At 46.1% G+C, this 12,580-nt stretch overlaps 1 protein-coding gene across 2 annotated transcripts in view; it reads right to left on the bottom strand.

Moving 5' to 3' along the window:
- The window catches only part of DPF2 (double PHD fingers 2), a 30,071-nt gene that overhangs the window by 11,211 nt on the left and 6,280 nt on the right, over positions 1 to 12,580 (bottom strand). Inside the window, exons 5-8 of one of the 2 annotated variants that reach the window (XM_020777850.3) lie at positions 9,689 to 9,781; positions 8,099 to 8,177; positions 6,969 to 7,010; positions 325 to 462 (exon numbers count right to left, since the gene is read on the bottom strand). In XM_020777850.3, coding sequence (XP_020633509.2) covers positions 325 to 462; positions 6,969 to 7,010; positions 8,099 to 8,177; positions 9,689 to 9,781 — 352 coding nt within the window. The remainder of the gene's footprint in view (positions 1 to 324; positions 463 to 6,968; positions 7,011 to 8,098; positions 8,178 to 9,688; positions 9,782 to 12,580) is intronic. The other variant, XM_020777851.3, reaches the window with a different exon arrangement.

Genomic DNA, 12,580 nt, shown 5'->3' with positions numbered 1-12,580 from the left:
AGCAAATGCTATGCACGGCATGCTATCTGGCTCCCTCTTCTGGCCAGTTCTGATAACGTCATCTTTAGAAATATATTTCTCTTTTAATATCTTTAATATATTCAGGCTGTGGTTAAGTGAGTCAAGGAGATACTGCTCCCACGGATAAGAGGCTCCTACTGTAATTTCTAAAATGAAAGGCATGCTGGGAGTGGAGCAACAGATGTATCCTCTAAACCAGGGGGGTCTCCAAACATTTGACCACGAGGGCCACGCCAGATATTTTCAACATTTTTGAGGGCCGGAGGAACAGGAATGAAACACTAATAAATGTTAGAAGCTTACATTTTTGCTCCTCGGATCTCTGAGAAACAGGGGTGGGGGGCTGTGAATCTTCCTTGTCCTCTCCCTCTTCCTCGGCCAGATGGGAGTGTGCGTAGTGGTAACTCAGACCAGGGCGGTTCTTGTAGCGCTTTCCACAGACTAAACAGGAAGGAATTTTAGAAAAGACACAGACATAGGCTCAGCTTCTTGGTAGCCAAGGGCTATCTCTTTCAACCCATGGCAACAAATCCCCACACTGCCATCTTCAGCTAACTTTCACAAACACACACACTCACAAACGGTGCTGCTCCCTCAACTTACCAGTGCGTCCACCGACAGCAACAGCACAAAGCCCAAGAATAGGGCATCGTACAAAATTTCAAATAACAGATTTCTACATGCATCTTGGGTTTCTTAAATATCCATCTCTCTATCCTCATCACCTTGCAGTAGCATTCATAGCACCTGAGCAGTTCCCCTCCAAAGCAAGACAGCACGGGAACAGTACTGAAAGAACGCAGTGACATAACAACTGCCTACGTTGGCACCGTGGGCAACCTACGTCTCTTGGGGGTGGGGAGTAAAGGGGCAAAAGAAGAACCAAACCACATTTCTGATCCTCGTTGAGAAAGAGCCCTAGGGGCTGTGTCCGGCTGCAGAAGGGAGAAGACAAAAGCATAGATATTCAGTGGAATCGCGCGCTGTCTTCCTACTTCTGCAACCAGCCAAAGCCCACAGGGCTCTCTGTCTGCACAATAAATTCTACACACCCGTGGACCACAATGACACAACCATCCCCTACTCCTCCACACGATTCAGGCATCTCCCTGCTGCCTTCTCGTGTGGCTGGAATGGCCTTCCCCATTAGCCTGGGTGATGCGGCCAATCTTCCTCTTCCCTACTCAAATTCAAGTTCCCATTCAGCCTCTTATCCCAACCCCTTAGTTCCTGGGCCCGGCTGCGACTAAGCCTGGAGTCAAACCCCAGTACCTGTAAACTGAAAGAACAGCATGTTCTGCTTCTCCCTGCCTTTACTTTCCTTGCTTTCATCAGTCCTTGCCTGTTTATTATTCAATTTATTTCACTGTATCCTTATCCTGTCTAGCTCGTGGCAAGGCTACGAGGCTGGGCGACACACAGAACAAAGTAATGTTGTATAAATGTATAATGGAGTAGCCATAAAATTCAAATGAAACACCAACACAAAATACAATAATAGGTGGCAGACAAAAACAAATTCACAGGCTCAAAAGATCTTGAAACCTGGCTGTTTTCACCAGCTTTTCATGGCCTTACTCTAGATTAATCTTGAGTCGAGATCTTGACTCAAGATTAATCTAGAGTAAGGCCATGAAAAGCTGGTGAAAACAGCCAGGTTTCAAGATCTCTCCAAAAACCGAGGAGGGATGGATGGAATCACACCTTGAACGGGAAGGTATTCCAGAGCAATGTGGCCACCACAGAGAGGGCCCAGTGGCGGGTGGCAGATTTCCGGGCCTCCCTCGGGGTCACCCCCTGAAGCACCCCAGGAGAAGAGGTGCAGGTGTGGGATGGGTAGAAATTTTGAGAGAGAGGCGCTCAGACCTGTTGAACCGACTGTATACTCTTGACGGCCAGGCCTGTATCTCCTGTCCTCTGCACAGCATATCAAAGAGCGCAACCTATTTGCGCCTGTTTATCCCAGACCGTCAACGTCCAATTTGCTAGCCTCCGTTGTCCATGTTGGCTGGAACAGAAAGGAAGTCCGGTCTCCGGCGGCGAGCACAGAAATGCAAGTCGTCTGTGGCCATGGCTTGCCATCTACAAAAGCTCAGAACCTGAAATCAATCTGTTAAGTCTTTAAGGCACCACCAGACTTCTGTTTTTTACTGCACTCCTCGCCAGCTGGGAGAAACAAGCTTTCTCTCAAGCAGATGGGCAGAGGAGGGAGAGAGAGAGAGAGAGAGAGAGAAAGAGAGAGAGAGAGAGAGAGAGAGACTGTCCTTCTCTCCTTCCATCATCTGCCTGGTTTCAGGGATGCAAAATTCCTCTGCCAGGTATAGTCCTAAAATTGAGGTTGCTCCTTTGACTGCAAAGTTAGCTCAGATGACCTGGATGGTCGTTAAAGCAGGAGATCTGTTTATACTGTACAATATACAGAATGCCTGGTTTTATCAGTTATATTCCACCTTTTGCCCCATGAGTGGAAGGCCGTGTCTATGGCGCTCCTCTCTGCCTCATTTCATTCTCGCAACAACAACCCGGCGGAGTAGGCTCGGCTGAATGTGTGTGGATGCCTCAAACACATCCAGGGAGTTTCATTAGTTTAGCGAGGGCTTTAATCAGCCTATTCTTGTTGTATAGCCACGTTGCACATAGCGGTGGACAACGTTGGTCAAGATCCCGGGACAGAAACGACCAGGACTTCCAGCCATAAAAGCCAAATTAGGGTCTGGTTGCTGTACTCCGCTTTTCACTCCTCAACCCATTTCCCGTTTCTATAGCACCTCCTTACAATCCCCACCCGCCTGTCTTTAGCAAAACAAAGACTATCAAACCTTTTTTTAAAAAATCTGGCTCTATTAGGAATACACTGCCAGCGCAGTAGCCAAGGCAAAGTGAGGTACTAAACCACGGGCCCAAATCCGAGGGTAGTCAAAACCCAGGAAAAAGGGAGCAGACCTTTGTTGAGACGGACTGTCGGAAAAATCTGCTGATGGGAAGAAGCACATACGCTTTCCCTCAGACGCTCCTGTCTTCTACAAGGGGTCAGAGATATGATGGAAGGGCGAAAGGAGCCAAATTCTTTCCAAAGTCTGTTGAGCCCTGCAAGGCTTTTTGGGGGATTAAAAAAAAAACATGCAACAGAAGAGCTAATTTGCCACCAAAAAATTTATGTCTCTCTTATGGGTTGTGTAAACACAGCTGATTCATTGAGAGCCTGCACTGGCAGGTGCTACCCTTCTCTCCTTTCACATTGTGCTCCCAAAGAAGCCGAGGTGGATGGACAGAAGGAATCCATTCCGCAGCGACGACGCTCGGAGGAACAGGAGGGAGAAGGAAAAAAGCCTTGGACCACCACTCCACAGAAACCCCGGCTATGGGGAAGATCTGGAAAGGAAAGTGGATCTGATCCTATTCCAGAACTAATTCTCCCCTATATTGTGCACTTCTGGGAAGGAACAGAGGAACCCCTCAACCAGCAATGATCACCCACAGCCTGCCCTCCATCTCTCTTGACGGCTCCGGTTCAATGTTAAAAGTTAAAAGTTGCTCCAGGTTCTGCCTTGCAACCCATCTGACTCATTGCACCAGAAGTGAGATAGCTGGGCTGTATATAAGACTTCACAGGCTGGCCACATCTTGTGATTTCCTTTGGCGCACCAAATTGAGAATTGCTTTCTTTCGTTACCAGCAAAAATTTAAAGTAGGCTGACCCTTAAGGAGCTGCAGGCGACATCTGGTGAAACTCTGTGAGCCAATAAATGTCCGTGGGGGCAAAACGCGGAGTGCCTGGTCTCCCATCTGTCTCTGAATTGTACAGAACGTGCCGATTTATGATGTGCGTGTTTTGTCCTCTTCTTTGTGGCAACAGAAACTGAACACCTGGTGCAAACAGACCATGCTGTTCAATTCCCTTCCCCGCCCCTCCCTGACTGGCTGATGGAAGGAAAGAAAGCCAAAGGTCCGCTCCGAATCAATGGTGAGGTACCCAATGCTAGGTGGGGAGGAGCTCCTGAAAAAATGGGTCAGCAGAGAGCCGTCCAGGCTGTAAGAAAAGTGGTGGCTCTTCTCTGCAAGGGACCGGCCAAAATCTCTGGCCCTCCGGATGTTTTGAAGCACAGCCTGCCTCAATCCTTATCACTGCCTGTTGATTCCTGCAGCTTCTGGGCGGTCAAGGCAGAAAGGTCTCAGCGAAGGCAGAGTCCGGAGGAGACGGGGCAGGGAAGCCAGGGGGGCTGTTTCTCAGTGGGTGCCTGAGGCAGAAGGCAGGGCTGGGAAGGGCATCAAACCCTCGTTCAGCTGCAAAACGAACCAGCACAAACAACCAAGCCGGTGGTTTGTGCCCATCTCTAATTAAGACTAACACAGGATTCTTTTACTACAAGTAATGGTATCCGTGTTTTTTTTTTTCCAAACACATGATGAAGAAAAAAAAGGCAAAAAAGCCAACATAAGTTAAAATAAAGTCCTGGATGGCTGACAATAAGGCAGGTGATTGCATTATCTTTCCTGAAGCAGCAGAGGGCTGGACCATCCACCTCTGAAGCCATCTGATTTTTTTTTTAAATAAGCAAAAGAATGTAACCATTGCAAAGGCAGAAGCAGATTGGACTGAATACCCTTACAGTTCAGTCCAAATTGCTGGCTGCCGTCTGCAATAAAGACTGACATTGGTGTTTCTATGTGGGGGGAAAAATAATGACAAAAATTGCTGATGGACCTATGACTAGCATCCCTTTGAGGCTTTCAACACCTGGAGGCAAAATATATACCTATGGCTTTTATTTGCACAAGTTGGTGCAACGTTACAGAAATGCCCTTTTCCACTGCACTAAAATGCTCAAAAGGTAAAGGAAAAATACATTTACTAGCCAACACTGCAACCAAGAATCACCTAGGTCCTTAGCGCTGGGGGCCACAAAACGGAGCGAGCCTCAAGTAAGGAGTTCAAAATCCACTCTCTTCAAGGCAGAGAAATTGGAAGATTCGATCGTTTTTCAGAGTTTGCAAAATTCAACAGCCTTTTCCGTCCTCTTGGGCTGTTCTGCTGCCTTCGCTCCATTTCTCTGCTGGATAATGCATTCACATGGCCCATACTAACGTGGTCCCAAGGGGAGGCCACGTAGATACATTACCCAGCAGAGAAATGGAATGAAGGCAGCAGAAAAAGCCCAAGGAGACAGGGACAAGAAGTTCATTTTTAATTTTTTTTTCTTCCGGCTAGTGTATGCGTCTGGGTGCATTAACAGACAGCAAAAATTATATCCTAACACAGTCACAACCTCAGAGAACAAGCCTACGGGGTTCTGCAAAAGAAAATGGAAACGCATCACAGAAGGGTGGGTCGTCAGATGACGGACTCAAATGAGCTAGATTGTGTTCTGGACAAGAAGAAAAACAAAGCCATGCTATCGTGGGCTGGCAAATCGGGAAGAGGAAGAAAGAGAAAAGAGATTCTTGATCTCTCATATGGAGATGATATAACCCCCAGGAGTAGAATCAATCAAAGAAATGACTCAAGATACATTGCCAAAGTCTGTTGCAAACGGTGTTATAGGATTCTGTTTAAGACAAACCGTTTCCTGGGAACAGCATCCTTCTCTCCCTGACCTCAATGGGCCAGAAACGAACGACAGGCCTTTCCATGACCGCTACCCCGAGGGAAAAGCCACTTAAGACTCCTTTCGTTGGCCAAAGGTTGAAGATCACTGGGAAGGTGACCCTCTCTTTGCATGATGGGCATTGCAAAAAGGGAAGACCAGCCAGCCACACCCACACAGAAAAGGGGTCTGTTTCCTCACCCTCTTCAGTTACCAGGGGATTATAATGCGTTTTCTGTTTCCTCACCCTCTTCAGTTACCAGGGGATTATAATGCGTTTTCTGAGGCTACGCCATAACTCTGTACACACTCTAGAACCCAACTTTAAGAGATGAAGGGTCGTCTATAACACTACAAATAAAAAGGATCTAATAAATGCAACGGGGTAAGGGAAAAGGATCTATCACTCCGCCACCAGAAAACTAACGCTTACTGAGTGTTTACCTCTTTCCCAGTTACATCAGCCAGGCCTCAGCTGACCACAAATCTGTAACTACCATTTAAGCACAAGGTGATGGATTAACGTCCTTTCTCTTTTCCCCTCTTATTTTCCTTTGTCTTTTAGTTTGTAAGCCTCGGGGTAGAATCTCACCCAATTTGCACCTAAACACAGCACCCTCCAATGACACTGCTTAATTATTTGCTCTCCTTCTAATGGCCAGGTATGAGAGCCATTGCTTATACAGCGAAAGCACCACCATTCATTCAGCAACAAAAAGCATTAACGTAATTGGACATAAACATGGAGGGTACGAAAAAATAAAAAGTCTGAACAACAACGTGAAGGGGAAGCCCTATGTAAGAAGCCAAAGAAGACAGGAAATGCTTTGTGGCTATTGAAATGTTGGCTGCCTGTGGCCGGATGGAGTGTCAAAAGCGAAAAAGACTGAAATGGAAAATAGGAGCACTCTACAATACGTAACTTGTTGAGTTTTAATTACTGCAGGACAGTTTATGTCTGAAAAGCAGGATAAAAAAAAATACAACCGACGACATTTCTGGGTATGCATAAGTGACGTTTAAATATGGCAGCAGATTTTCCCAAAAAAGCCCTCCATGGATTCAGCTACACATTTAGAATTTTGGTCCATCACACCCTGAGCAAAACGGTGGATCTTCACCCTCCCCATGACACTGCAGAAGGAATCTCCCTAAAAAGAGTTTCCAATATACAGGCAACCCCAATGTAATATACACACCACAAATACACACCAAATCACATATTGTAAGAAGAAGGGGTGGATTTTTTTTTGGTGCCCACTTTTTTTTTCCAAAAAACAAAAGAAAAGAGTTTTTAAAACTAACATTTCAGAAGAACAAAGTCAGGAGGAAATAAAATAGGAGACAGAGAGAATGGACTACCTCGGTCAGGAGGTTTCGAGGTATGCTTTTGTTTGTAACTATCTGAAATACAGAAAGAGAATAATGAGAGAAAGGTGAACACACGCTATAGATAGTCACGCACGTAACATGCACGCAAGTCAGCTGTATAGAGCGATTAAAAGGAGAACAGAAAAAAATACTAATTAGTGTTATTTTAAATTAAAAGGGGGAGTATAACATTCTTGCAGGACAGTAAAGGAGGAGAGAAAGAAAAGTAATTTCAAAAACTCATTATTTTCCATTTTGGAAATGCTTGCCAATTCCCACCCACCCCTTTGCATCACCCAAGTTTGCAGGTGTAGTTGATTTCCAGATTGGATACAGAGGGAAAGCAAATATGGAAGGAAAGCTGGCAGCTCTACCCCGTAAGGGCTGGACTCCCATCTTGGGGGCCTGCACGTGAAAAAGAGCCTCCATCGTATAAATGAAGATATACCGTGCAAAATAGCTCCCTGCTAGGCTTTCTGTATACCCATCAGTCCTGGGATTTATCAGGAGGAGGAGGAGTACAGCAATGGGGCAGGGCGGCCACTCAACCTCATGGCAGCCCTCGGCTGAACCTCCTGTGACCCAAGTTAAGGGGACGCAAGATGCCAGGGCCAAGGCAATGTTGGGTTGGGTTTGCCCCAAAAGATACAGAAATTAAGGTAACCTTCTCTTTTACTGGCCACGTTGTACTGCAGAGTTTTGTATTTTCACGGCACATTTCATCACGCAAAGCAAAAGAGCTGTGTGAAACTGTAAAACCTGCACATACTTAAGTTGGGCAAAGCAAAAATACCGTTTTATCAACTTAGCATTTCATGGCAAAATAAAACAGCGCCCCTTCTCTCTCTCTCCCCCCCCCCCAGTATTACTGGAAGCCACCTCTTAGTACCACATTCCAACTTTCTCCTATACACAGGAGCATATCAACCACGGAGAAAGTTCATGGAGAAAAACAAGAGGGAGGAAGCTTATTCACCCCCTCCTGTGGTTCTCCCGCCCCGTATCACAGCATACACCAAACCGATCCATTCCCCCATCCTACCCACCCGCCCGCCTATCTAGTAAAATATGTTCTGCTCACGACAACGTGGTCCCACAGCAAGGCTCGCCTTCTTACTCACTGTCACAGGCATAAGGTTTGTCTCTGTCTTCCAAAATGGCTGCATCCAGTTTTTTCCGGGCGCTCCCAACTCCTTTACCCTAGGAGTCCAGCAAAAACAGAAGTCAAGACTTTTCATGAGGCAGAGACGCTACTCTTTGCCTACTGGCCCAAGGGGGTGGGGTGGGAAGGTGTAAATCCAGGACATGTAATTCAAAACACACCCATCCCATCCTTCCAATAACTCTGCCTCTGTCGCCACAAACGGCAAAGGAGGAGCTTGGAGTGAGATAACAGCAGAACTGAAACAAAGCAAACAGCAGTTAAGGTTTGCAGCAGGGGTGGGAGGTCTCGTGGCTCCCCAAATTTTGCCAGACTCCAGTGCCTATCAGAGCTAGATAGCCCACGGTGAAGGACGAGGGGAATGGCTGCCTAGCCCATCACTGCACGGCCGTAAATTCACATTCTCCTGTTGACAAGGATGCTTACAAAAGCTAATTTTAGCCCTTGCAACATTTTCACCAAACTCCGGGAGGCAGTGGAAGACAGGAGGGCCTGGCATGCTCTGGTCCATGGGGTCATGACTTAACCACTAAACAACAATAACATTTTAATTGGTGAAGGGCGACGCCAATCAAAATTTCCAGGTTCAGAGGCCGTCCCTCTCTGAGCAGCAACAGCTACTGTGTGCACGTTGGTTGCATAACAGCAAATAAGGATGACCATCTTCAGTTCCCTGGCTGTGGTCTTCCTGGGCACTGTAGCAAACCAGATGTAATTTTATATATTCATTTATTAAACTTCTACCCCGCCCATCTAGACCAATGGTCTACTCTGGGTAGCAAATCCTGGAAACAGAGTCTCTGCTGCCCCACAATGTGGACTTGTAGCAATAAAAACGTTATGTATTTACTTTTTAAAAAAGAAATTATTGGTTTGTATTATTTTTATCCCACCTTTCCCCTTAAAAGGACCCAAGGTGGCTTACATCACTAAAAGACAGTATTTAAAACTAACAGTGAGTATACACATATTTTTAAAAAGTAAATAAAATCAATACTGGAAAGACAACTTAAAAACAACAGAGCACAACAATCCGTTTAAAAATCCCTCTCGGACCGCCAGTTACTAAGGAAAAACCCATCTGAAGAGAAAGGTCTTTGCCTGCTTGCAGAAGGCCAACGAAGAGGGGCCAGCCTGGCTTCCAGTGGTAGGGAGTTCCAGGGTCTGGGAGCAGTGACAGAGAAGAGTGTGTTCTGTTTCCCAACCGAGCATGCCTATGAGGTTGGTGGGGCCAAGAGGAAGGCCTCCTGTGATTATCCTAATTCCCAGGCAGGCAGGCTCACAACAGGAGCTGCACTTTTCTAGATGGCTTGGACCCAAGCCGTTTAGGGCATTATAGATTAAATTCCCTTTAAAATTCCCTTGAATAATTAAACAAGCCTGCCCTCTTTTTCTTCCCCATTATTTACTGAATACCTAATGTTATGCTAGCCAACGACTAGCAAACTCCCCTGCAAACTCCCTTATGGAAAAAGGTGAAGACCGAAAGAGAGCCAAGCCAGACTTTGAGATGGACCGGCATTTCTAAGGCCCAGTATGTGATATATACCTTAGCTTTGCCTTTCCCTCGGCGTTTTGGTGTGTCTTCTTCATAGTCTTCATCATCCAGGTCATCCAGGAAATCGTCAGGTTCCAAGATTCGCTAGAACAAAGAGGGGGGGGGGGAAGACAACTTAGAAGAAGACAAACGTAGTCGGGAAGAGAGATGGGTACAAGCCGCTTCGTTCCTCATCTGAACAGGTATTGACAAAGCAAATTGGAAAGAGACAGGATGTGATCCTTTCTTGACCCTCCGTCTAGCCAATCTGCTCAGATCAAGGGAGATCACAATATCACAGCCTTCATTCGCTATTCAAGGCCAGCAGACTTGTCAAACGTTTATAGAGGCTGAACTGAATTGCGCTTGTGCTAAACATGCTGAAATTTAGACTGCTGCCATGCTGCAAGTATATTCTTAATGGATACTGAGCAAAGGAAGTGTGTGGGCAGAACTAGACTCTTCATGTCTATACTACTGCTCATTTAAAAAGCACATTTAAATGTCACCAAATGAAAACAGTCTCCGGATGTTTCCTAATATTAATAGAAATATGAAAATACAGTAGGACCCCCTACTAGCTTCAGGGGATTAGTTCCAAGCCGCGCCCCCGCAGAGGCTGAAAAATTCTTGATTCTATCGCACACTATTTTGATAACAAACACTACACATAGCACAGTCTCTGGATGTCCAATGGTCAGATCTGGTTACTTCATCTTTAGAAATACGTATTTCTAGGATTTTTCTTTTAACCGTTTCAGACCATGGGTAAGTAAATCAGGGCTGACTTCTCCAAATCAGGGCATACACATCCTGTGGAAAAAGGGGGCCCCACGGTAATGCAATAAAGAAAAATTAGCCTGCAGTCAATAAGCGGAATCAGTGAACGTAAGAACGGTGTTCCTGGGTCAGACCAAAAAGGTTCTCAAGAACCACAGCATCTTCTTTCCTAACGGCCAGCAAGATGTCCCAATGGAAGATCCACCTGCAGAACGTGGGAGCGCTTTGGTCTCTTCTGGTGTGGCTCCCCCAAACACCTGGCGTTCAGCTGGCCTGATCCCTCAGATTCTGGAGCTAGGATACAGCCAGGACTAATCATTCTGACCTTCCCTTTTCCCCTCCTCCCTCTCTTATCCAAACCTCTCTTAAAGTTCTATAGCCTTGTGATCAACACATCTTGCAATCGCCAAGTTTCACAATTTATGGGCTATGTGATGAAGCACTTCCTTCTGTCTTAGGTTCTCGGCATTCTTGTCCTTCTTGGCAAAATACATTTTCTCCCCTTTCCCTTTCTTTCGCTCAAGAGTGTATTCTGCCTTCCAGGGTTATGTGATAGAAACTGCAATTTTTCTTCTCCAGCTGGCCTTACTGAAGTTGCAGCTGGGAGTTGGCCAACAAAACTTGGCCGTTCCCCCAAGCCAAAAAGGATGATGAAGATCAGAGTGGGGTTGCATCACTTCCCTCCACCCTTGCTCAACGGCTGTTGCGAAGCAGGGCTGATTTGCTTTTTACACTCGTGTTCACTCTGGCTGAAACAAAAGCTTCGGCGAGCCAGAATATAGAGGGTAGAAGCTGCAGAAACAGGAGGGGAGGACGACCCACCGAGAGAGAAGCCTGCCCAGCAGGAGAAAATTAAAGCAGCATGTGAGGGTTAGAAAGATCTGCTGAAGACACCAAAGATTAAAAAAAATATATCGGCATGACAAAAGGTTACTATAGACTGGTCAAGAAATCTTAATCCCCTTTCAATGATCATACTGCACAGACACAGAATTGACTGTTCTCTTTCTCCTCCACATTTACAGATTGTGTTGACAAGTTTGAAAGTGTGTGGCCACGGGCTTTCGGACAGGACAGGACAGGAGAGGAAGGGATCAGCAATACGTCCAGTAGCCAAGCAGTAGAAACTCTACAACAACTCTTTCCTGAAGGGGAAAGTGAAATGCGGAAAACTAAGCAAACCTACAAACACTTCTTCTATATGCAAAATATAAAACGACTTTGACGGTGTTAGAGAACGGCTTCTCACAGCAAAATGTCAGCGTCCAGAACCAGGTCAGTCAGTTGCAGCAAAACTATGTACCTTAAAAACTAACAAATGATTTTGTGGCCTGCGGCCCACATCCTCAGAAGCATATAAAGCATCTGAGAATGTGGAATGCAGGTTAGAGAACCCTATGCCAGGTAAAACTTGACAGTCTTTATCAAAGTTCGCTTTGGTTTCTCGAAGTTGCTAGAAGGAAGCCTAGCCCACTGTTTTAAAAAACTGGTTGAGGGGGAAAGCACTGACGTGTACCTTTCACTGTGAGTTTCAGTTCAAATGGCAAGCTGAAAGGCAGGACATTTTTGTGCACCACGTGAGAAGAACTGACTGCCTACGCCAGTACTGTAGCATGAAGTCTACCTGACAGCCACTCTCCAGGGCCTCAAACAGAGAGGAATCCTACTCAACACCGACATCCAGATGCTTTTACCTCTCCCTGGGACAATCTAAATGCAAGATGTCTTCCACCATATCGTGGGGTTCTTTCCCATAACCCTGGGGCTTCCGTCTTAATCACTCCGTTCAGAGAAACACCTCTTTTTCACAGCATGGAAAAGGATGGAACAAAACACAATGGAGCAAATTCCCAACACCAACCTTTTAAAGGAGAAGCTGACTGCTGTTTGACTTTGAAAGCTAAGCAGGGTAAGGGTTAGGGTTATTACTTGGATGGGAGACGACCTCAGATCCCAGACAGCACCGAAGAAGAATCTGTTCTGCCACCCTGAAGCCGCTGCTAGTCAACACTTGCAATACGGAACAAGATGGATCAGCAGAATACGACTCGGTACAAGGCAGATTTCTGTGTCCTTATCGCTGTTCCGTTGCACAGCGTTCTCTCCAACCAGGTAGAGCAGTTC

The sequence above is a fragment of the Pogona vitticeps genome, chromosome 15, assembly GCF_051106095.1.
Source record: "Pogona vitticeps strain Pit_001003342236 chromosome 15, PviZW2.1, whole genome shotgun sequence".
Classification (NCBI taxonomy): domain Eukaryota; kingdom Metazoa; phylum Chordata; class Lepidosauria; order Squamata; family Agamidae; genus Pogona; species Pogona vitticeps.
The sequence above is the reverse complement of the archived record's forward strand: the minus strand, read 5'-3'. Positions and strand labels throughout refer to the sequence as shown.